The sequence below is a fragment of the Pygocentrus nattereri genome, chromosome 4 (assembly GCF_015220715.1).
Source record: "Pygocentrus nattereri isolate fPygNat1 chromosome 4, fPygNat1.pri, whole genome shotgun sequence".
NCBI classification, from domain to species: Eukaryota; Metazoa; Chordata; class Actinopteri; order Characiformes; family Serrasalmidae; genus Pygocentrus; species Pygocentrus nattereri.
In genome coordinates, this window is record NC_051214.1 from 38,483,123 (window position 1) to 38,507,762 (window position 24,640).

General features: G+C 38.9%; 3 protein-coding genes across 10 annotated transcripts in view; 1 reads left to right on the plus strand and 2 right to left on the minus strand.

The window, feature by feature from the left end:
- ppp4r4 (protein phosphatase 4, regulatory subunit 4) overlaps nt 1-4,976 on the plus strand; it is a 29,887-nt gene extending 24,911 nt beyond the window's left edge. For 2 of the 5 annotated variants that reach the window (XM_017692608.2, XM_017692607.2), the window contains exons 16-25: nt 154-301; nt 457-601; nt 715-753; nt 842-940; nt 1,449-1,512; nt 1,794-1,874; nt 1,969-2,059; nt 2,994-3,055; nt 3,363-3,528; nt 4,386-4,976. In XM_017692608.2, coding sequence (XP_017548097.1) covers nt 154-301; nt 457-601; nt 715-753; nt 842-940; nt 1,449-1,512; nt 1,794-1,874; nt 1,969-2,059; nt 2,994-3,055; nt 3,363-3,528; nt 4,386-4,431 — 941 coding nt within the window. In that variant the 3' untranslated portion in view covers nt 4,432-4,976. The remainder of the gene's footprint in view (nt 1-153; nt 302-456; nt 602-714; nt 754-841; nt 941-1,448; nt 1,513-1,793; nt 1,875-1,968; nt 2,060-2,993; nt 3,056-3,362; nt 3,529-4,385) is intronic. The other 3 variants (XM_037537766.1, XM_017692609.2, XM_017692610.2) reach the window with 2 other exon arrangements.
- On the minus strand, nt 4,729-14,837 carry serpina10a (serpin peptidase inhibitor, clade A (alpha-1 antiproteinase, antitrypsin), member 10a). Its single transcript, XM_017692611.2, has 5 exons — nt 14,687-14,837; nt 10,148-10,722; nt 8,077-8,350; nt 7,739-7,886; nt 4,729-5,532 (listed from the first exon to the last, which is right to left on the minus strand). The coding sequence occupies exons 2-5, from the start codon at nt 10,716-10,718 to the stop codon at nt 5,344-5,346; spliced, it is 1,182 nt and encodes a 393-aa protein (XP_017548100.1). The 5' UTR covers nt 10,719-10,722; nt 14,687-14,837; the 3' UTR covers nt 4,729-5,343.
- Nucleotides 14,838-17,354: 2,517 nt separating this feature from the next.
- prph2lb (peripherin 2-like b) lies at nt 17,355-23,561 on the minus strand. Of its 4 annotated transcripts, none has more exons than XM_017692605.1 (4): nt 23,408-23,561; nt 22,115-22,701; nt 20,131-20,377; nt 17,355-19,503 (listed from the first exon to the last, which is right to left on the minus strand). In XM_017692605.1, the coding sequence occupies exons 2-4, from the start codon at nt 22,690-22,692 to the stop codon at nt 19,249-19,251; spliced, it is 1,080 nt and encodes a 359-aa protein (XP_017548094.1). In that variant the 5' UTR covers nt 22,693-22,701; nt 23,408-23,561; the 3' UTR covers nt 17,355-19,248. The 4 variants fall into 4 exon arrangements, with proteins under 4 accessions (XP_017548094.1, XP_017548095.1, XP_017548092.1 ...); XM_017692606.1 differs by having other exon boundaries at nt 22,115-22,757; XM_017692603.1 differs by having other exon boundaries at nt 22,115-22,899.
- Between the last annotated feature and the right edge of the window lie 1,079 nt (nt 23,562-24,640).

A 24,640-nucleotide genomic window follows, 5' to 3' on the forward strand; every position in this document is an offset into this window, starting at 1 on the left:
TTTTTAATTAATATTCATAAAGACTAAATTTGTTCTTTCATCTCTGAAATTGCATTTGCTTTTTCTTCATATTTTTCTTGTATAATTTAATGGCTGATTTCTTATATACAATTATTTTATCCTATCTACTTACTTTTTCTTGCATTCTCTAAGAACTTGCTCAAGGCAGAAGCTACTGGAACAGGTTGCGGTTTCTGGACTTGTGTGAGATTGCCATAGATCTCTTCTCCAAATCCTACTTCTGCAAACACTTTCTTATTCAGGCGCTTGAGCTCGTCAATGACCCTGTGGCCAATGTCAGGTGATAGCTGCAGCCTTCACCCCCATTCATGTACAGTGCTCCTATCATGTAGCTACTACTTTCTCTACTTGCAGAGTGGATCATGTATTCTAGAATTCTATCCTTATTTAGCAAATCAGAGGCTCACTGAAGACCTCTTCCTGTGACTCTGGCAGGTATAAGCTGTGCCACATGCTGCCCAGGCTAAGGTCCACCATCAGGTTGCCTGCGGACAAACATCTGCTTCAGCAGCTGGAGTTCTGTGTCAGGAAACTGCTCTGCCGTGAAAAAGACAAAGATGTAGTGGCCACAGTGCGCAAGGTGAGGGGTTGTGTCAGTTAATGCTCTCTTGAATAAAAAAAAAAAAAATAATAATTTTAAAACAACTTTTATACAAATTTTATTATTTAATTTAATATTTTTTCTTTCCTCAGACAGTCTTGGAGCTGGACAAAATGGACATAACAGAACCGGTATTAATTTATTCTTATCTTTACACTTGTCCAGCTGTTTGTGGCTAGTTTTAAGTGAATGAATTTTGACTGTATGGTTGGTTTTGAGATCTCAGAGCACTTTTCACTCCTGCAGTATCATAAAAGGCATGAAAGAGACTTGCTAGACCAAAAGAAGGAGAAGGAGGAAACTTTACTACTTGAAATGGTGAGAGATCAACCTTGTAGAACAATGTAGAATAGTTGGGTGCATGAAATCCTGACATGTCAAAGCATGTTAAAGCACTGGAGGACAAGAAATAGGAAGAATTTTTTAAATTATTTTTTTATATTTAAATTGCAGTTGCATTGTTATCATTGTTTCTTTTTTATTTACGGACGTCGTTACCCATCGATGCCAAGGTTCCAAATACAGGAAAATGAATATTTTAGTGCAGTATCCCAGCCTCTCCTAAACATTCTGCTCTTCTGGAGTACCATGAATACGCCATCAAAATCAAATATTGGTTCACAGAATGTCAAATGTAAACATCATGCCATTGTGCACGCCTTTTTTTTTATATCAATGAATATTAATAATGTGTGTGATGTCTGAAAAATGGGCTGAAAGTATTTCCAAAGAAAGCTCACCTTCTTTTCGAGGTAATCACTTGACCTTTTATAATCAGCATTGTCAAATGTCAGGTGTAAGATTCAGATTTTTTTTTAACACATAGGAACTGCTAGAACGGCAGCAGAGTGAAGCCAAATTGGTTGGAGAAAAGCACACTGAAAAGAAGCGTAAGTCACTGATATATTTATATAATAATCACTTCCTATGATCCCTGATCCAAACCACATTGCTGCAGATCCATGTGTTCCCTGCTCTTTCACACATGAGTCAGCTCATAAGGAACTTGATAATTTGCTAATGAGTTGCATTCTGAGTGATAAAGCAGAGAAAAGAGCTGTGCATAGATGTAAGTAAATCTGCTGTACAATTTCTTTCTGTAATCTGTATTCAACTAATCACTTATACGTACTCTCAATTAATGGTAAAGCCTCCTTGATGTTTTTTGCAGGAAGAGACAGCAAAGCGGGACTTTCTGGTAGCAAAGGCATGTCAGGGTCTACATCTGGGGCCACCCTATCCACATCTGCTGGTTAGTGCAGAATCTGGCAGAAGTGCATGGAAACAGATATGGCATTTTTAATGTTGGGCAGTTTTAATGTTGGCTCAATAATGCTGTTTTTTAGGTAAGGAAATGCGAAGAGCCAAACTGGCTCGCAGTCGTTCCCTCAGTAGCCATCCCAGCACTCCTAAATTGGCAAACTCTGACAAAACACTGTGAGTATCCAACTATTTTCACAAATAGTGAGGCTCTGAAGGGAAAAAAAAACATTAAACCAGTAAGGTTTTGCTCTGATCCATGGCAGCTGCATGCAGCTGCATCTGAGTTTAAACAGGAATTTACTGATTTTGCTAAATTTTTGCATAAATAAATGGTTAAAATGTTAATGAAGTCATTCAGACAGGTTTGTTGTGAAATGATCTGTTATAGAGAGTCAGAATTGTTCACAGTGGTTTTGATGGTATTCAGATGTTCAAAGTGTGCTGTCTCTAAAAAGTGCCTCACAGTCAGTTATTACGTGTAATGGTTATGATTGTGCTGCCTGATATCTGAGACACTTTTTTATGATAGTCTTAAGAAAATGTATTTTTGTAAATCCATTTATGGCAGAGAGATACATGTAGGGTGTTGTGAAGCAAAGCATTCTCAAAAGAAAATGTATGTTTTCAGATTTGCCACTATTTACCATCATCATCATAACATCTAAAAACTCATAAGGCACCTGTAGGTTCACTAATTGCTTTGGATAGTAAATGTAATTGTTATATCACCACCATTACAAAGAAATCAGAGTCAATAAGTTACTCTGCACTGCACTGTTTCACGTCAAAATGCTCTGAATTACTTTGTTTACATCTTAATGTTCGAGTTATGCCACGATAAAAAGTGGCAGTGCAATGTTCCCCTTTTAAAATATTATATATAATCAGTAGTTTGTTTGCAGTGTTCAGTTTGCATGCTGGGCGCTCTCAAAATATTTTAACCACGGAACCTCTATATATTAACCCTGTTAATTGATTCTGTGTTAAGCCTACTACTAGAATATGACTAATTAAACAAACAATGTCAGACTTGATTAAAATCATTACAAGACTAATGCAGTCTTGCATTTTATATTCATGTCTAACACTAATTGTTTTTTTTTTTTAGAAAAGTGAAGGAATCAGGAAGTTGTCCTGGATCAGGGAAGAGCTCCATAATACCAATGAATGGTAAATAACCATTTTTTTCCTAAAATGTAACTTCCATCATTTAGACTTGAAAACATTTGAGTGTTTCATTCATAGTCATATATTATCATACAAATATATTAGCATTCTAGTGCCTGAGCAATGAATTTAATTACTGTGGAACAGACAAAGACACAACTGTTTATCTGAAATCCATTAAGGTTTGAAAACTGTTTATGAATTAGAAGATAGTAGCATCAGGATTTCTCAGAAAACACTCTAATAGTATCTCTCTATAAGCAGTTCTTACATCACCTAGGTCTTTTCATATTTCAAAACTGTCTCCTAGATGATGCCCTACGATCCCATCATTTCAACGTGGCCTCCTCATCCTCTTCATTGTCTCCAACTCCCTCTACCTCCTCCATGCCTGTCTTGATCCGCAGCAACACAAGCAGCTCTGTAGATCATCGGAGCAACGGCAGCAAAGACACACAGTCCAGAAAACTTACCATGTAGGTGTGACTGTTTGTTTTCACATTTTCAGAAGAGCGTTGTACATTCTGAGATCAGTCTAATTGGTGATAGCAGCACTTCTAGTACTGGCGTTTGGTGGATCAGATTAAAAGCTCAGCTGGTTCATGTGTCATCAGTGGTCGGGGCTTGTTCTGAATGCATTTAGACAAACTTCTTTAAAACTGTTGGAAAAGCATTCCAGGTGGCTCATGAAGCTGGTTGAATGAAAAGAATGGCAAAAACAGGCTACTGATGAATGCAAATACTGACAAATCTAAAATAAAAGACTGATTTTAATGGTCTGTGCATAGTTTGATGTCTTCACTGTTATTCTAAAATGAGTGAAATCATAGGCTACTAATAAGTGTCACGATTGGCCCCTCCCAGTCCTGTCCATGTGTTCGTGTTGTTTTGATCTTCCACGTGCATTTGTTGTGTTTATATTCCCAGTCCAGCCCCCTTGTTTCGTCACTCCGCCCCTTCATTGTTTCCACCTGTTTTTCACCTGTCCGTCGTCATCCTTGTGCTATTTAAGCTGTGTGTTTGCCCCTTGTTGTTGTTGTTGGTCTTTGTTGGATATGTTTGATGTGTTATGTCTGTTCCCCATTCTCTATGTGTTGGCTCTATGACCCTGGACTGTCTCGACCCTGATTTTGGATTTGTAATAATAAATCTTGCTTTTCTCCGCGTATGCGTCTGCCTCCACGTCGCTCCACGTTACTATAAGGAAAAACATTCTATGAGTTATTGTATCTAAACTTTTGACCTGCATTGTATGTTGATTATGATCATTGGACTGTGCACTAGTGTAGAGTGAATCGACTGTCTGAAAGGCTTTTTTTTTTTCGTCCCTTAGACAAAGGAAGTCCAATTCTTTCGGCATGCAGTCTGGGAGGGAGTGACAGACACTCAACTGAGAGGACTTAGGCATAGTGGCTGTTGTGAAGTGACCCCCGCCCCCTGCCATGGAGCTTGAGGAAAGACAGGATGGCGCTCTGTATCCATCCTGGAGAAATGTCATCTACCCATTGCCCGTTCCTCCTCTGTAGCAGAATCAGCTGAACTCCCTTGCTCAGGCTGTGGAGGAGGAAAGGGGCCCCAGGATTTTTCTCACGTCAATGAAAGTAAACATTGATCCATCTCTGCCTTATTCCACATTAAAATTTGCACCATTTATCAAAACAAGAGTGGAGGAGTAATATGATGTATTTAATTTATTGGTTCATTTTTTGTTTCTTGTATTATAGCATGCTTTGCAAAATCTCTTTGTTTTATATTTTCCAAATGGTTATGAAAAAAGACGCAGTATGTATTTTTATGACTGAGCGCCACCTTTAAGAGTTCTGGGACTCTCCATCCAGTGACATTGTGCCTGGTGCATCACAGCACCTGAGTGATTCACGCCAATCCTTCAGAACCTAATCAATAAAGACCATGTTGAACATAACACTTTTTGAGGACTGTCTGTACAAGCGTAGAGTGTTGAAATGCCTGTACAAGGTTAAGATTAGCATAAACACAAGCAAACGAGGGTTATGCATAAAGGTAGGCTGGCTGAGTAAACAAAAAGACATAAAGCAAACCAGTGCCATTTATCAACATGTGCAGTTAACCTCATACAGTATTTAAACATTATAATATTTATATTGCAGTTAAAAGTAGAACATACGGACCTAAGCTTTTGTATAGTATGTATTAAGTTAGGTACAGAAGATGGTAAGGGTATGTCAATTGTGTCTCAGACTGCAAACTCAAGATGTGTCTTTGATGAACATTAGGACATAAACATGTGGTTAGTAGTTTCTCACATGTGACTATTTCTTAGTGGGGTCAACCACACGGCCCATGTGTAGCAAGGTTTTGGTGGCTTCATGGTAGATGAGGAAGAGGAAGGGCCTGTTGAAGGTGAGCCTTGGAGGAAGAGTGTCCATGAAGGGACTGTCTGAAACTGGGACAGCTGATCCCCCTTTTTCATCTATTTCCACCGAGACCTTATGGAGCACCTGGAAGAACAAGGGCATTCCTAAATGCATACTGATACTATGATAACCACCATTTTCTACTTGCCACACAATTAGCTATTTTTTTCTGTGACATTCACATTTGCTTGCTGCTTATATTTTCCCAGCTATATTGTATGTTTACATTTGTGTATACACTTTTAACCACATACATTTAGGTTATTTGTTACTATAAACAAAATAGCATTGTGATATTTTAGATTTGTGTATGTAACATGCAATAATATAGTATGTCCGTAAAACACACCAACTTAACATTACCCAACAATCACCAATATTCTGATGTTGTGAGTTGGCTTTTACTGGTACAGAATATGTACTGACAGGCCAAATTAATTGTCATAATCAAAGAACACCCTAGCACCATTGGGAGAACATTTTAAAACAGTGTGAAGGAAAGACGGGTGTAAGAAAATTGTGATACACTTGATTATCGCAATATTATATTTTGTGATACTGTATCACTTCTCAAAAACACAGTATCGATTTTTAATTAACACTTTACTTTCAAAGATTTATGACAGACACTGATTTATTTTGTGTTGTTTTAAAACCAATTCTTTTAGCCAGATTTTATATATGGTGGTGTGTTTTTATAATATAATAGTTTTCCTAAAATAGATTTAAAATAATCGCAATATATTGTCTCACAGTATTGCGGGCTACTGCAGTATATTGAATTGTAACCCCTGTATCATGATACGTATTGTCTTGCCACATTCTTGCCAATACACAGTCCTAAAGACAATATTCTAGAACACTTTGAATGGGGGACTGCACTCTACAACAGTGAATGGGGGAAAACAGTCTAGACCAAAGTGAATAGTTCATTTGGCTTCACAGTGAAGGGAGAAACATTCTATAACAGTGTGAACTTTCCAGAACTTGAAATTTTAGCTAACGTTAATTGTCATACAAATAATTGTGATTAAAGGTTACATTTTTAAAAAGATTTAATTGTTGTTTTCTTGTTCATTGTAACTATTCAATCTCTTTCATTAAAACTATTAAAAAACAAGCTAAATGTGGCAAATGTGGCTGATTAGCCACCTTACTTGCTAGCTATATTTACTTAGAATTACTATATTTAGTTAGATTACAACGCTGGTTGTACCAATGAATCAATGCTGTGCGCATGTTAACACTCATGTCTACAGTCACAACCAATTGCAAAGTTAGGCAAAGCTACGCGTTCTTCATGAGCTAGCATACATGCTAAAAATTTTACAATTAGCTACATAGCTAACAAATAAACATAAATAAACGACTATACTCAGCACTGCGCTCTAAGCATTTTAGAGCACCATGTCAAAATGTTTTGTTTTTCTAAGCCTCAAAGTGTCCCAATTAATGCACTTATCTCTTTCTTTTAATTACATTCATTTACCTCAACCCAACAAACTCGATTCACATTTTGTTTGTCGCATTGTTACATGGTTGTGAAGTCTAATGACTGTGGAAAATGACAGCTTGTGTCATCTCAATTAACTGACCATTTGCGATTAGCCAATTAGGTAATAACTGTGACACGCTTAGGGAAAACATTCTAGAGCAGTGGGAATGGTTTGTTTGGCTTGTCCGTGAAGGCAATGAAGGCTAGTGTTCTGGAATACTGTAAGAAGCTGTTCTAGCAAATGTTCTAGAAGTGTAAATGGTTTGTTTAGCTTGTCAGTAAATGATGAAAACATTCCAAAACAGTGTAAATAGCACATCATTAGAACAGTGTGAATGTTATTTTTTTTTAAATATCAGTGAACAGAAATTCCAGACCTTAAATCCAGTTTCCGGTCCTGGGTTTTGTAATGACTGGTAGAAACTGAAGTACTGATGAACTGATAAGCCATCTAGTGTCATACTGGATTCAAGGTCTAGATTTGAACACCTCTATTCTAGAGACTCCCTACAGTCAGACACATGTGTGGCACACCAACCAAATGTTTGAGTTTGTTAGTGTTTGTTGGAGAACATTGGGCCAATGTGCTCATAACTTATGTAGATCACCCACTGGTTCAATATTTCTCATAAAAATCCAACAATAGAGCACTGCACACTGAACAGAGGTGACTTTTTAAACAGCAGATCCACTCGATACGACAGCACTGCCGAGCATTGTTTTGTTGTTCTCCAGATTCTAGGTGACACCACCCACCGCCATCTTTCGTAATGATCAAAAATGAACATATCCTACCTCGGAGAGCTTCAGGCCTGGGGAGCTGCTGATGCCAGACAGGTCTGCGCCGCTCTCAAAGATTTTGGTAATGCCCAGACTGGGAAGGCTTTGCTTCAGTGCAGTGGTCTGCTCTAGGAAAAACTTGGGCAACTGGACCTCCAACTTCCTGTTGAGAGTTTATTTCAAAAGACATTAACTTGTGGCAGTTATGGACATAAGAACATCTTGTTTACTTTTACTGTCTAATTCTAGATAAAATTATTACTTTTATAAAAGCATTCAGTTAGTAAAAGCTGCTCTGTTTAAATAATAAGCAATGTGAAAAATGTATCATATCTAAATAGGCAATGACTCACGTCTTCTTTAGCTTCAAGACCCATCTGAGGAACACTTCATTTGTCAGGGCTTCATCAATGAAGGTGTAATCCACATCTTCATCTGGCAGAAGGACAAGCATGGCATTGCCATCCATGCATGGCAGCTTCAGAATGCCCACCTTTAGAGTCGGATCGTAGGCCAGGTAGTATTTATCTGAACGGAACATCATGGGCACCTGGACAATGTGGTACTTATTAACAAAGAAACGCTCTTGCTGGGTGAAGTTGGCATTGAAGAGGAGTTGCCATTTTCCTGGTAAAGTAAAGCAGAGAAAGTGTTATAGATTGTGCTTGATAGGCTTTGTGCAAAAGCAGCAGAAAAGTAGTTTTGTGAGCTTTGTACTTAAAGGAATACTTCAGCAATTTCTGTCTGCCACACATTTATTATGCCGTTCATTACCAGAGACAATGTGTTGTGTGTCTGCCTGTTATTAGAATAGAAATGAAATCCAGTTGACCTGAAACTTTTACTCTTCCTGTGATAATGACTGCCCTCCCATCCTGCTGAAGACTGATCATCAGGGCCTCCATCTCACCATCACCAACCTGCTCTCCTGTTCATTTGTGCCAACTGCAACACCCTCAATTACATCACTGTGCCATTCAGATGTACCAGCATTGAGATGGGATGGGACCGTTTTAGCTCACTACCACTTTTCATAAAGACTCAGTCAGAAACCGCCTCAGTCAGAAACGGCCTCTACCAGTGCAGTTTCTAAAGCTTTACTTCCAGTCTTCAAACAGAGATCCTCTTAGCTTCTATTTGTTATTTAGCTTATTAAATTATAAACACTGTTTGACCAGAGGAGGATGGGTCTCCCCTTGTGAGTCTTGGTTCCTCCCAAGGTTTCTTCCTCCAGATTGAGGGAGTTTTTCCTTGCCACTGTTGCCTCTGGCTTGCTCACTGGGGGATATATGTTGTAACTGTGTGTTTTCAAACTTCTGTAAATCTGCTTTGTGACAACATTGTTGTAGAAAGCGCTATACAAAAAAACTTTAATTGAATTGAATTGAAACTCACAATTGAAGTAGATGAGCAGTTGTTGAATTGAATAAATGTGAAATATGCCTATACAAAGCAAAAACTATCACCATTTACACTAACAATACAGGTCCCATCCGTACAACCGTGTAAAACCTAATACAACACCAAAACTGTCACCATCAGATAAACAGCACTTAAAGCTTTCATCTTTGAGATGAACTTTTACAAAATCCTCAACTGTTCCTCCCTCCTCAAGACAACTCAACACTGGATCTGAAAGGATGTGCAACTGTCAAGAAGCTCCAAGTGAGAAATGCAAATAGACAAAAAAGAAGGAAAAATGTAAATCAAACATAGAAGCTGCTGATGTTCTTAGAAGAACAGACTCTCCAGTCCAGAATCCTTAACATCAATGGGGGTGTTTGGGATGATTTGGATTGTGAAAAGCAGAAAGTGCAACTAACTTCTATGACTGAACTTTGGAGGTGTGAGACATTATCCCTGCAGATTTCTTTGAAAAACTGTAAACAAGTCTCCTGAAAAGAATGGAAGCAATAATATGGGGAACGTGTGAACACACTGAACACTAAAAGAAATGACATTATATTTAGTTGTTCAGGCTTCTGTGTCATTTTCTATCTTTTTTGTATTCTGAATCATAAAAATAAGTACTGGTTATGAATGGCCTTTTCAACCAATCAAAGCAAAATCTGTACACCTGGACATCATCAAAGCAACATCATACATTTCATCTGTATATTTTACCTGAATAAAAAAATAAATCTACAAAAAAAAAAAAAACCTATTTTAAATGTTTACTGACTGAATTTAGCAACTGCGTAATGTCTTCTGTTATTTCTGGTTTCAGTTCAACTAGAATTCAGTTCTTTTTTAAGCAGAGGGAAAAACATCAAAATGATTGTGCCTGGTAAATAAAATCATACACTGCAGATGCAAATAGCAATTTATGTATGAAAATTTCTTCAGTCTAACAGTTCATTCCACAGGCCCTTGACATCTATCTCACTGCACTTTAGGAGGCCAACTATTTGAGGGAGTTCTTACCTGTAAAGTATGCAGCACTGATCAGCATCAGTTGGCTTTGAGGATCCACAATGTCAACCACCTCCCTGACCTTGTTCGCTGTTGCACTCGTAACAAAGTTGTTGATGTTCACTTTGGCAGCCTGAGCATTAGCAAAGTCCACACTTTGTACATCAGTGTCATAGAACTTCTTGACCTGACTGCTGAAGCTGGATTCAGCCTGGACCTGCTGGCTGGTGAAGAGGCCTGTAGCCACAGTCTGGGATGTCATTTCTCTGAGCTGCTGGAGCAGCAGTGGGATTTTGTCTGGCTCGCTGTCTTTCTCCATAGGGGCCAGGCCTAGGCCTTGCAGCAGCTCCCTGCTTGTATCCCCCCCAGCACCAGCAGCCAAGGACGCCAGTCCTAGAGTGGCTGCTAGGGGGCAGATGGCAACATTGTCATCACTGCTGCTGGCAATTTTGCGGTACAATGCTGTGGCAAATTCCGCAGTCCGGCCTGCCAGTTCTTGGATGTCGGTGTTTGGTGTCTGGCCATGGACACTGGCAACAAGGAGCAGTATTTTGATGAAGACGGAGAAGATGCCCATTTCCATGCTCCTGTTAACAAAAGTTGCAAAAATGAAGGACACTGATGTCAACATACAGCAAGCTTAGAATACTACAGTTTTGCAAATGGTTCAACAACATTATTCATTAAATATGCCTGAAAGAAAGCAGAGAATTCATCCACACTCACTGGCCATTTTGTTATAAACCCCTAACTTCACCCTGATCTAGTAGGGTTAGATACTGTAGCCCATCCATAGTGCTCATGGCTGGGTGGTGGACCACTCTCAACCTATGTACAAACCTTGAAACACTGCAGTTCCTGATACACCCGTACTAGCACCACCCACACTCAAATAATATCTGGTCAACAGTAGTCCTGTGGTCAGACTTACCATATAGATGCACTTTGTAGTTCTACACATTCACCAATGATCAAAACCCCCCAGGACCAACACAGATAAGGTATTATTTGGGTGGTGGATCATTCCCAGCACTGCAGTAACACTGATGTGGTGGTGGTGTGTTAGTGTGTGTTGCACTGGTATGAGTGGATCAGACACAGCAGTGCTGCTGGAGTTTTTCAACACTTCAGTGTCACATTTGGACTGAGAACAGTCCACCAACCAAAAATATTCAGCCAACTGTGTCCTATAGGCAGCCTCCTATACTAATACAGGACTAGAGGATGACCAACACAAACTGTGCAGCAAGAGATGAGCAACTGTTTCTGACTTCACATCTATGAGGTGGACCAACAAGGTAGGTGTGTCGGACAGAGTGGACACAGAGTGAACACAAACTCCAGCAGCTCAAGTGAACAGTGAGAGTAGACATAAGGAGGTGTACTAAGATATAGCGCACTGTTAATAAATGAGAACCACTGAGTAGAAGTACAAGGTAGCATTTTGTAACAATTTGCAAAATTCACAACTCAATGCTAAAAATTATTAGATACATTTTTTAAAACTGCTAAAATAAGTGTGCCTGAAAATGTGCCTTTTGTTAATATGCCAATGTTTCCATTTTCAGTTTGTTCGAGGATTCTATATTAAAAAACTACAGGATATTGTACAACCCCAATTCCAATGAAGTTGGGACGTTGTGTAGAACATAAAAACAGAATGCGATGATTTGCAAATCCTTTTCAACATATATTCAATTGAATACACTACAAAGAGAAGATATTTAATGTTCAAAAAGATAAACTTTATTGTTTTTTGCAACTTACTCACTCATTTTGAATTTGGTGCCTGCAACACGTTCCAAAGAAGTTGGGACAGGGGCAACAAAAGACTGGGAAAGCTGAGGAATGTTCAAAAAAACCTGTCAGAACATTCCACAGGTGAACAGGTTAATTGGAAACAGGTGAGTGTCATGGTTGGGTATAAAGGGAGCATCCCTGAAAGGCTCAGTCATTCACAAGCAAGGATGGAGCGAGGTTCACCACTTTGGGAACAACTGCGTGAGCAAATAGTCCAACAGTTTAAGAACAATGTTTCTCAACATGCAATTGCAAGGAATTTAGGGATTTCATCATCTACAGTCCATAATATCATCAAAAGATTCAGAGAATCTGGAGAAATCTCTGCAAGTAAGTGGCAAGGCAGAAAACCAACATTGAATGCCCATGACCTTTGACCCCTCAGTGCATTAAAATTCTGACATCATTCTGTAATGGATATTAACCACATGGGCTCAGGAACACTTCAGAAAACCCCTGTCAGTGAACACAGTTCGTCGCTCCATCTACAAGTGCAAGTTAAAACTCTGCCATGCAAAGCGAAAGCCATATATCAACAACACCCAGAAACGCCGCCGGCTTCTCTGGGCCCGAGCTCATCTGAAATGGACTGACGCAAAGTGGAAAAGTGTCCTGTGGTCTGATGAGTCCACATTTAAAATTGTTTTTGGAAATCATGGACGTCCTGTCCTCCGGGCCAAAGATGAAAAGGACTGTCTGGATTGTTATCAGCACAAAGTTCAAAAGCCAGCACCTCTGATGGTATGGGGGTCTGTTAGAGCCCAAGGAATGGGTAAGTTGCACATCTTTGAAGGCACCATTAATGCTGAAAGGTACATACAGGTTTTGGAGCAACATATGCTGCCATCCAAGCAACGTCTTTTTCAGGGACATCCCTGCTTATTTCAGCAAGACAATGCCAAGCCACATTCTGCACGTGTTACAACAGCGTGGCTTCATAGTAAAAGAGTGTGGGTACTAGACTGGCCTGCCTGCAGTCCAGACCTGTCTCCCATTGAAAATGTGTGGCGCATTATGAAGCGCAAAATACGACAACTGAGACCCTGGACTGCTGAGCAACTGAAGTTGTACATCAAGCAAGAATGGGAAATAATTCCACCTACAAAGCTCCAACAATTAGTGTCCTCAGTTCCCAAATGCTTATTGAATGTTGTTAAAAGGAAAGGTGATGTAACACAGGTAAACATGCCCCTGTCAAAACTTCTTTGGAACATCTGGCAGGCATCAAATTCAAAATGAGTGAATATTTGCAAAAAACAATAAAGTTTAGCTGTTTGAATATTAAATATCTTGTCTTTGTAGTGAATTCAATTGAATATAGGTTGAAAAGGATTTGCAAATCATCATATTCTGTATGGAATATTGGAATTGGGGTTGTAATAATGCCCAAGTCATGACTTAATATATTAGCACAGAGCTAATATATGGTTAGGACTGCATTGCCCCATTTTGATTTTGTATTAAAGACAAAGTAATATTTTAAGAGGAAAGCGAATCTACTCTCATTGTGGCCTTGCTTATATATTTTTATTATATTTCTTGCGATATAATCTCTCTGTTGAATATATTGTTTGTTACCTGAGTACTGACCAATACAAAACAATTGTTTTGTATTGTTATTATTTGTTATTATTGTTATTTATTGTTATTATTATTAATAACAATTGTTATTATTGTTATCATTGTCATTATTACACTCCTACAAGGTAGGTGTTTCTTGTAAAGTGGATGGTGAGTGTATAACTCATAGGTAGTCACTTCAATCTAAAACGATGGAACACAGTCATAACAACAAGGTGCTCCAAACCGTTTTGAACCTCACTGTACATGATATACTCAAAAAAGGCCGAAAGCAGCTTTCTCCCTAATCTCATGGTATAAATATCGCTTTACAAAGGAAACACTGAACAAGTGTCCTGTTCCAATTTAACTGCCACATACTCTGAACACTAGAGCAGAACTTATTTATTCATAGAGCATGACTGCTCTTATTACATGCTACCCTAGTTAGAGAAACTTCAGATTAAGGTCTGTAACATCATGGGGTAAACTGCATTCCAGGGAATGGCTGTACTGGAATTATAAAGGACAATGTGTCTCATCTTTTTTTGACCCGGGTGAACTATTTCTTCAGCCACTCTAAAACACATTAGAACACAAAGCTAAATGCTGATCATAACAGCTGCACACGAGACATCAGATAGTATGAGGTCCATCTCATTGTTTACAAAACCAAAGTGCAGAATGTAGATAAACAAAGGGACTGTTAGCTGAACACTCGGCCTGAATACATGAGCAGAATTTTAATAAGAAGGTTGACTGATAAACAATAACAATGACAACTGATGTAATAATAATAATAATGATCCAGCACTTTGTAATAAACTCATTATTATTATTATTATTATTATTATTATAGCGGGTGAAAAACGCATCATTGCAGATTTTCACATTTGTAAATTCTTGTCGAAAAGAATGTTTGGTGCCTCCTTACGATTACAGTATCAGTGAGGTCTGCCATATATAAGCGCACCGTTATTATTATAGGCCTGGACGTCATCTGTTATAATTCACCGCGTATGACAGTCTATATCAACCCTTTAATGTGAAAATTATTACGTGGTTCATAAACAGTGACAGGCCTCTAATATCAGTCTACATGTAAGCTAACAGCCATCAGCGTCATCCGTCGTCTGAATGACCATTACGTTACACAAAAAGAAAACAAGTCACACGTCATTATCTACTCACGATTTATCGATACGACAGGAACACTTGATTCCGGTTTAGCTAATTTTAAGTGTATCAGTTAACAATGACGTCTGCAGGTCGAGAAAGAAGACCAGCTCAGTGAGCGTTATGTATTTTTCCCCCACTGTTTTCTCACTAGCTCCGCCTTCGCAGCTACGAATGGCTCGGTTGTTAGTCTGTTAGCCAATTGTAGCACAGGAGGCGGGGCTTGTAGAACTACTACCCAATTACAGTGCAGGACATACCACTACTAGCCAATCATATTCCCGAAGGTAATAAGAAAACACTGGCGTTTCACGTCGGTACCGGACCAGTGCTGTGTTCTAAATGCTTTACTGCTTTCTCCCTACGCCCTATCTAGTAAAGTCTGTGCAGTTCACTATGTAGGGACTCGGTCAGTGATATAATACTGCCTTCAGCTTGGCTCAGAAGTGGAAAGTTGGACGTTGGAGCGGCGTCGTTTTTGACGTCCACTTGTTCGAGTTACATCAGTGAGGAGAATATGAATAAACCATTAGCCATATATATACCTGTATAACACAATATGATGAAGTATCTATTTCGGTCTCGTTCGATTATTAATGACACTTAATTCCAAGATCAAGATATGGAGTTAATTTTGTGCCAAAAGTTTCAAATAAAATAATAAAATCCACAGGCAAAATATTTGGCAAATGCTAATAACGAGAGTTAAACTTTGGCAGTCGGTTGCCGGAGGTTAGGGACCTGGCCTTGTGACCGGAAGGTTGCCGGTTTGATTCCCAGTGCCGACAGTCCATGACTGAGTTTTCCTTGAGCAAGACACCTAACGCCCAACTGCTCCCCGGGCGCCGTGGATAGGGCTGCCCACCGCTCCGGGCAAGTATGCTCACTGCCCCCTAGTGTGTGTTCACTAGTGTGTATGTGGTGTTTCACTTCATGGATGGGTTAAATGCGGAGGTGGAATTTCCCCGTTTGTGGGATTTAAAAAAAAAAGTATCACTTACTTACTTAATTTTTCAAAAAGATTATTACTCATTTTCTCTCGTTGTAATATAAATGTATTACTCATTTTGACAATTTTGGCTTTTTGCTGATTTTTCCGATACATTTCTGCTTGAATCGCTCTTTTGCTTCTGAAATGCTTTTTTTGCTTCTAATTTTCAGCGCTTTTTAACAGGGGGCGTGTCCACGGAGTGGCCTCTGGAGTGGACCGCCCACAACATGGCAACCAGCAAATACCGAATGAGAGTTCAAGCCAAAGCATGTTATCTAAAAAGGTGAGGAATATTGTAAAATAGGACCACTTAGGTCCATAAAGGTAAGAAAAAACTCAGCTCAGTGTCCCCCACGAGTTTACACAGGTTAGACTTACTAATATCAGAAATAAATGAATAACTGAAGCACGTTGTTGATTGTTAATAACTAGGTATAGTCCATAGGGCTTAAGGTGGAGAAATGTAGCAGCACCACAAAATGGCAATAGTTCACTGTTACTCTAATATCCTTCCTAGAGGCTGTTAGCAGATGGGTACAACCTCCCTATTGACACCTCTTGATTTTAGACGTCTGCAAACTTTTGCACATATTTTCTATATGACAGCCAAATGCCTAGAAACAAATTTTAACAAGCCTACCTACTTGGTCGTTTAGGAGGGAGATTTTCTGCACTGCACCGTCCTCTCAAACCTCCACTCTTCCAGCACATTGAGAGCACATTCAGTATTGTTTGCAGGCTGCTGCCATTGCTTGTTAGCCAGTTTCAGGAATATGTTATCCTGTCTGTGCTGTAGGACTTATTTCTGAGGATTTTGTTTATACATACAGGTTAGACCTAACTGAGGGTCATCTGCCTTCTACTTCTCGCTATACAAGCCAAAAGAAGTCTAGACCTGTAATAGGATGCCTGCTGTGTGACGGATATGTGGCTAAATGAGGAGCAATCTCCTTACTTCAAGGATTAACTTCTGTGGCCCACGCTCAAAAGTCAACCACATGCAACAGAAAATAGGAAGACTAATTCAGTGGCGAACTTGCTATATTAATGAATTAATTGGTCATTTGATTGATTGGTTGATTGATTTACTGATTATTTAAATGACATGATTGACTCATTGATTTATTTATTGATTGTCAGACCCCCCCCCCCAAAAAAACACCTTTACGTTTAGATGCAGTTTATTGTTTTTGAAAAAGTAAGAGCATTTCATTTTTCTCTGAAATATGGACCCCTTAACTATCTAAGAATCACATCATTTTTTACATTTCTGCCTTTAGATGTAAACGAGGTCATTCACAGTGGTTTGGTGCAAAATGTGAAGTTAAATCTGGTTTTCTTTGCCCACTAGTTTGCCTCACAACACCCTGCGTGTACCTCTCCACCACAAAGACTATCAGAAAACAATGGCTCATGCATCAGGCCTCCTATTCATAATGATTTCATGTAAAAACTTTTTGTGAGGGAGCTTTTGTATGCATTAAACTCTCAAGCCATCTGATTCCAATCACCACGAGTTTCTCTAGAATGGTGCATTTATTTGTTTACATCATTGAATCAGTGGAAATCCCCTTTTAACTCTGTCTTGCCTTTGATGACGGAGATATTATCAAAATCGTGTTTCTTAAAAATACGTTTACAGAGGAAACGAATAACAGTTTTGACAAATGATGCATTTATGAACGTTTGAAGTGATTTTTTAAGTGATTTATTAGAGCCAGCATGAAGGGATATAAAGGGCAATCCAAGCTTTCAGTCTATGTGAAACAGTTTCTTAGGACAGACACTGTATGATAGCATAAGCAATACTATGTTCTCCAGAGCTGCAATCAGTCCAGGTCTACCTTAAAAAAGTAAAGTTGAAAAGAGCTACTCTGGCTAACAATGCCTGAAAAGTTTTTCATAACTCCAAATCTAATTGCACAAACAGCAGCATGCAAGCCGGCTAGCTCTTTGCAGTGTACTATAAATGCATTCTGTAAGAAGTCTTTTCTTCTTGCACATGAGCATGATAAATCCCATCATGATAAATTAGAAAACCTCTGGAAGACAGTGCTGTGGTCATTGGAAGAGCACATTGTTGTTATTCCTTAGTAAAAAAAAGGCACTGTATATTCATTTTTATTTTATTTATTTATTTATTTATTTATTTTGTTGAGTTTGTTTTGGATACCACCATGAAGGAAAATGTTGCCCCAGAAATTGAAGACAAAGTGCTGCACTGAATTTACTTGATTCAAATGTGTATATTCAATTTTACATGAACTAAATATTCCCATCAACACACATATTGCCAAAGTAAGTAAACTGAAAGATAACATTCATGTGGAAATGACACAGGGGAGTACAGACTGACACTTATGGTTTTTGCTTAATAATTTAGTAGTAGTATTAGCAGTATTAATAGTGTTAGTATAGTGTTAACTATTAGTAATAACAGTATTTGAGAGAAATAAATAATTTTTTATGCATATAGCCTGCACACCTCTGCTACAGATGAACTTTTAACTTTGTTTCCAACAACTAATGTCAACGAACAATTTGTGAGTGCAAAGACTGGGTTGATTGTATTAGATGAAGTGGCCAGTTCAGACACTAAAAAGTGTCTGTTATTTGGATGGGTGTGTATATCGATGGACTTCTTTACTTGTTTATTTTGGGCAGCTTAGGGGAAACACTGTGTTAAAACTAACCCACCTTGTGATGGCTGTGCTTAAGACTGGCTAATTCTTACTCTAAGTTGTTTACAACATTCAAAATGGTGCTACAGTCACCAAGAAGGCAAATAAAATAACAATGGTGTGACTTCTGTGACTGACACTAACAGATTAGTAGGTGAAAAAACATTTCCAATGAAAAAAACTTCTGGGTGCATCGTGAGAAATATCTGTCCGGTCACTGTCAAAATTCACAGATGATGTTGCCATGGGAATATGAGAACCTGACTAAAAGCATGTTCTCCTGGAATGGTGGTTAACTACATAAAATATCTATGTTTCATCTTGACCCTGTGTTAATTTTTGTCATGCTCTTCCATACACATTTGAATCAAGTACATTCCATGCAGCACAGAGGCACCAGCTACCATAACATCCATCAGCAGCCATAATGACCATCTGATTGATGTTGTGCCAACATCCCAAAATTTCCAGCCTTGTTAAAATAGTACTAGATTTCACATGCATTCTGTCCTTTCTATAAGTACAGTCACCTTCTGTTTACTAAGAGGTAAAGGCAGTTGAAGTTGTCTGCACAAATGTGTGTTGAGTACACACCAATCATTTCACGTACTCCTTTCTTAATGGTTTGTCTAAACCATCTTGCCAGCGTTTTTGTATGGCACTCGGTGGCTTTTAGACTGAGATCACTTTTTCTCCCATTTACTGAACCTCTCTGAAAGACCAACGAGTGCACACTCCTACAAATAGCACTGTAGATTGTATCTTCATCTCTTTGTGCTCAGCACAGTTTATGCACCCCAAGTTTACGGTTGCGAAGCAGAGCTTTATCTGCCATCCCAGAGGCTGCCGTGGTTCATTGAAAGGGTCTCAAGTTGCCCAGTGTTTTGGTTCAGTTCTGTCTGGAGCTAGCTGGCCAAAGGGATTTGCCGAGTGGGTACATTCACTTGAGCTTGCTGACTGGTGCTTGGTACATCGATGTTGGGGTCATCATCTACCTGGTAGCACTTGCCCAGGCTCTTGATGATGTTGAAGTTGTAACGGGCTGTCTCAGCAATGCTGTTCTCTAGAAGCCAGCCATCAGACTCAGAGTCAGGATCTCCTAATCTTAGCACATTCTCCATGGAGGTCTGTAGGTACCTCACCCCCGTCAGTACAGAGAGCTGCAGATTAAGGATAGAACAGAATGAAGAATGAGCACAAGAGCAGGAGGATACAATTTGGTCCAAATCTCCATTCATAAAATAAAGTAAAAAACAAAAGTAATATTATTAATGCATATTGTTTGATTATGGGACACATAATTACTGACGATTTGAGAATATGGTGGTTATGTGTCCCCTCAGTAATTATGCATCTGTCTATCAATTATGTAAGAAATGGTATCACTGTACATGCTTGTAAGAGTCCCTTTTCTTTAATGGTTGTTTAAAGCTGCACTATGTATATTTTGGGGATTTGGAGCCCTCTCTGGTCTAACTGTGTAATTGCGTGCAATATCTAGAAGAACATTTTTAACAATGGTTGGACTTTAAATCCCTTCCCTAAATAAAATAAAAAAGCTCTAAATAAAAATAATTTATTGACTCCTTAAACCTAAATATCCACATCCTAAAGGCGTATTATTCAGTACCAACTTGGAAAAAAGAACATATAGGAGAGAGGAATGGAAGCCTGGATGTTCAGCAGATCTATTACTCTTAACAGTTTGAGTAAGAATTAGCATTCAAAGACTTTTCTCTCAAACGATTCATGGTTATTGAATGTTAAATAATTGATATGACACAGACCTCAAAGAGCCAGATGATGAGCACGATTAGGCCGATGGACTGCATGATCTGGGTATAATACTCCAGCAGCGCTTGTCTGCAGCCCTTCTGGTTCAGGTTTAGCTCCTCTGTCTGATAGTCATAATTGTAGTGAGCAGAGTTGTTGGTGATTTGTTGCTGGATGCAAGGCCTCGGAGAGTACAGGTTGCAACAGCTGAAGGGCACTCCATCCATAAGATACTTCCCCTCCACATTGCTTCGCAGGCGACTGAGGACAGCGATAAAAACATGATGGGTGATTATTTGGTTAGACGGTTAGATGGAATAGAACATTGATCTCTAGACCTGGTCCTGTACCACCCCAGTGGTGCAAATTGTGTTTCTTAGGGATGCACAATAATATCAGAATCATATCAGATAGTTATGTAGATTCAATCAATATTTTAAATGGATTTTTGCTGATATATTTATTAACTTCAGAAGAGCAGAATGTTTAGGTGATATTGGGTTACTATGCAAAAATGTCGGCATTTTGCTGCATTTGTAACACTGTAAGTATTAATTTTCTGTGTGCTATTTTGGGTTTATTCACTTGTTTCTACATTTTATAAATCTTTATGTATCATTGGTATCAGCCTTAGCATGGACATATATGGACACATATGTACAAATATTAGATATGTGATAAGCCTGAAATTCCCATATTGGGGTCTCAGGTTTGTTTTCTTGCTCTAACAAACCTGATTTAAAGGTCCATATTTTGGACTGAATTTTCCTCATTTTTTCATGTAAATCTTCTTTAAATTTTAAAATGTACCATGCACTCCAAAGTCCATTCAGTTCCTGAAAACTAAGCTGCAGAACAGCCATTATATCACATTTACGTATATCTACCTGTTCAGTCCACACCACTTTAGCCCTGCTCATTTACAATGAAGTTATCATCAACGTTTAAAACAGGCGGCAGCCAATCAGACCAGAAATTATTTGCATAAATTATCATTTTTGTGTAATTCTAAGAGATAAAGAAAGGCTGCAAAATGATCATGCAAAAATTAATGATAAAAACAAGAAAAAGGCAGAATATGGGCCCTTTATCTCAGGATGGGTGTATTAATTTACCAATTACTTTGATGAAGTGTGTTAGAAGAGGGGAAAACATGTAAGTGTGGAAGGCAGAGGGCACTCCAGGACCATCTCATTCATCCTCCGATGTAGATTACATTGAGATACACCTAAAAAGTTAAAGTTGGGGAGCTCAGACTTGGCTTTGAAGATTCACCTACATGATAGTCATCTACGCTCTGTAGGGAGTTAGGAGCAGGGTTAAACACTCTGGGTTAAAGTGCTTATACCAGTTCAGAATGAGCTATTCTGTTTGTGTTTAGATTTGAGGTATATTTGGATATGCACTGGAAGTATATACAATACTGTGCTGCTGTGCAAAACTCAGAGACCACCTTTTGTTGTTTTGTGTGTGTGTGTGTGTGTGTGTGTGTGTATATATATATATATATATATATATATATACACACATGTGTGTATTGTCAGAACAAAACCTCATACTTCTAATGTAAGTCAATGGAACCAGAGTTTTTTCAAAGTAATTTTTGGTAATTTCTTTTTGGGACATTTGTCATGAAATTTACATACAATGTAAAGAATAACAGGTATTTTCAAATTATGTCAAAAACTGAAAAAAAAATGTTCTGACAGTAACGATATATAGTAATCAAAAATTTAGACTAATCAGTCCATAAAACCTTACTAAACATCTCAGGCATCCCCTGTTTTGGTGTTCTAGTGCAAGTGTACAAATTCATTTTCTTTCTTATGGCTTCTTAACAGCTACACATCCTTTCAGACTCATAATTGTCTTCTCATGGTGGGAGGATGTGGATTTATTTTATTTATTTTTTTCAGACGTGAAGCAAAAGTGGTGCTTTTGATGAAGGGTGGTCTCTGAGTTCTACACAGGTCTATAAAGGGTCTCAGCTCTACTTACTTCACCACCTCGTTGCTGGACACATCCAGGTAGCGTTGACTGATCCACTGGATTTGGAACCAGTCTCTGTAGCCATCATTGCCACAGCACTGGAACTGGATTTGCAGCAGGTCGACAGTGCGCTTGATGTAGCAGCGGCCCGGCGTGTCCGTGTCCTTGTAGTAGCGCATGGCGTCCCGCAGGCCCAGGAAAAGTGACTCCTCTAGATTGTTGCGCATAGTATAGCACATCAGAGCCCCCACCAGGATGCAGAAGGTGAAGAAAAAAGTACATATGATGTAGGGCAGCAGTAGCAGCTTCCATCGCAGGAACTTTACCATGTCCACGCATTCGTAGCAGATTTTGCCTCCCAGGAAGTTGATGCCACAGGCAACCAGGCCCACAGCAATGAGCATGTTGGGCACTGAGTGGATCTCATCAGACATGAGTTCACGTCTCTTTTGGATCTCCACCTTCAAGAAGAGGCCCAGACTGAACAGGATGATGCCCGTTATCACGGAAACCCAGTTCAGCACCCACAGTACTTGGGCCAGCTTGTCCCGATTGGTCTTTGTGAATGTCACCTTTAACACCGCCATTTTGGACTGCTAAAGTGATTATTGATGCCAGATATGATGAAAAACACCTTGTCAGGACAGGGGGTCTACGGGGAAAGGGTGGGAATATGGTCATCAAGGTGAAGGGAAGGGAGTAGGGAGACAAGAGAGACTATTTTCTAGAGGGCTTCATAAGCAGCTTAGTTGGGGTATTTTTACACGGGGTGAAGTTGCATGAGACAGCAGGTACTAAAACCACAATGGAGGTAGACACAAGAGTAAAAGCACTGAGAAAGTGTTATCTAGACTTCCATCAGTCAACTTAATAAATAACTACTAAAAGCCTAGATCTATACATCATTAGACCTGAGAATGAAGGCATTTGGCTTATATATATTTCTATGTATATTTCTATGTATATAAGCCTAGTTAACAATAGAAATGTTGCTAAATGCTATACTGACTGATTTCACACTTAGCACAAACATTTCAATATGAATCTGTGTTCTGAATTTTAGTGCTGCCTATTATTCCTGTAACATCTGCACTTCCTCTGCAGAATATAATTAAAGAAATCAAGCTATAAATGACCTTTAAAACTCATAGCTGATCTGCTTGTTGTGGCATTACATCATACATAAAAGCATTTTGTTACCACTGCAGATCTGAGAGAAACTAGGTGAAACAGAGGATGACCCAATAGGAATTAACACAGGTCGAGTGCATAATCTCTCATTCATAAGAAAAGCATGCTTACCTTTGCTTCGGCAATGTTAACTTTGCTCTTTGCTGGCCTTAAGTCCACAAATTTGACTTTTGGATTATTTCATATCTGTTTTTATAACGGTCATTCTCAGTAAAGTTCAGTTGAGAACAGAGACGTACTAGGAGCAGTGACTTCCCTCCGAGCTTCACTCTGACCCCCAGCGTAATCCACTTACTCGCAGGATTTAATGGAACACCCTCTGGGCCACCTACACCAATCCCAGCACAGCAAAAAGTCTTTTACCTACATCCTTACATGCACCAATTGTCCTTTGGAGATACCTCGGGAGTCAGACTTTGATAATTATTCCTAAGGCAAACTATGAAACCTGACCCTGACTTTAAAGAAAAATTCCACTGCTTTGTAAAAGTTCTGCATGATTGACTTGTTGAGATGTAAACATGTATTTTGAGATGAAATGGTCTTTGTAGAGAAACATATGCACTTGAATTTTTTTCACAGTGGTGGTGATAAGAACCAGAGGTTGCAGTGTCCATGATTCAGATATGAATATTTTATCCAAAACCACCAGTGAACCTACATGTTTTGGTAATCCAAAAATATACATTTTATGAGGTACTATTTTATATTGCAACACCATGCATGTATCTCTCCATCAAAATTGTGTTTAAATCCAAAACCATATCTCAAAACTATCATAAAACAGTGTCTCAAACATCAGGTAATGATTTCATGTAGAAGAAAAAAAGTCTGGGGGAACATTTTCTTTTTAAAGTTATTACTAGCTTGGTTATTGGAATACAGTTAGAAGAACATAGGTTTCAATCCTGACTTCTCCCTGCTCTCCAGCCATCACATAGATTTATTCAGTTCCAGCAGCAGCACCTGATTGAATGTAATGAAGGAATGATTAGTGAAACTAGGTTTTGGATGATAACTGTAAGCCCAGGACTTCCTTGAAGAGATTTTTGTGAACGATTAAGTTAAAACAGTGACACACATCAAAATCAACAATCTATGACCTGATCTTGTGACAGGTGGACTATCGCCAGGAGCAGGGCACCTGATTCTAACTAAATAATATCTAATCATTTGTCATAACCACTTAAAGGTATCTGCACAGTGGCTGTCTGGTCTCCACCACTAATGTCCTTGTCTTTATCGCCCCCATGTGGCAAAGAGAAGACATTGTTTAAACTGACTGAATAAAAGGTAAAAGGCACCAAAAGCTGCACCAAATGCTGACTGACTTAAATGTACACA